At 45.3% G+C, this 534-nt stretch overlaps 1 protein-coding gene across 1 annotated transcript in view; it reads right to left on the reverse strand.

Annotated features, from left to right (window-relative positions):
- LOC107566248 (rap guanine nucleotide exchange factor 6-like) overlaps window positions 1-534 on the reverse strand; it is a 62,741-nt gene that overhangs the window by 30,488 nt on the left and 31,719 nt on the right. The window contains exon 3 of the mRNA XM_016251638.1: window positions 199-376. Coding sequence (XP_016107124.1) covers window positions 199-376 — 178 coding nt within the window. The remainder of the gene's footprint in view (window positions 1-198; window positions 377-534) is intronic.

Consider the following 534-nt stretch of genomic DNA (forward strand, 5'->3'; position numbering starts at 1 on the left):
ATACTGAAGACGACATTAATTTAATAGACATTATTTTTTAACAATGCATGCAACATTTAATGCCACGACTTTATCAATTTGAGATTTTCTGCTCTTTCGGCCTTAATTTGTGGAATGGTGAATTTGAACTGAATTTCAACTTAAGACCTGCAGAAACCCTGTTGCCTGCTCTCTTTCCTCAACAACCAAGCGCTTTACCGATGTCGTCATCTGTGCGATCCACCGCATCCTTCTCTAGACACTCTCGCACCAGATCTCTGCCCAGAAGAGCCTCAGAGGAGCGCTCGATATCTTCATCTTCCTCCTCTTCCTCAGAGTCCACGGGAGCTTCGGGGAGGCCGGACAGATCGACGTCTCCCATCTCGCTCTCTGTGGCCTGTGAAGGAACGAACAGCATTGAATGCGACAGCTCAGTTTTAGGAAAGGAAATCACAAGGCTTGTGTCCCATTGGACTCCTGCGTTCGCTGCTATTCAACACTTCCTTTCTCATTAATGTAGCATTTGGACCAATCAGACACACAACTTTTTGTTAT

This window comes from Sinocyclocheilus grahami, unplaced genomic scaffold (genome assembly GCF_001515645.1).
Source record: "Sinocyclocheilus grahami isolate Dianchi unplaced genomic scaffold, SAMN03320097.WGS_v1.1 scaffold1063.1, whole genome shotgun sequence".
Lineage (NCBI taxonomy): Eukaryota > Metazoa > Chordata > Actinopteri > Cypriniformes > Cyprinidae > Sinocyclocheilus > Sinocyclocheilus grahami.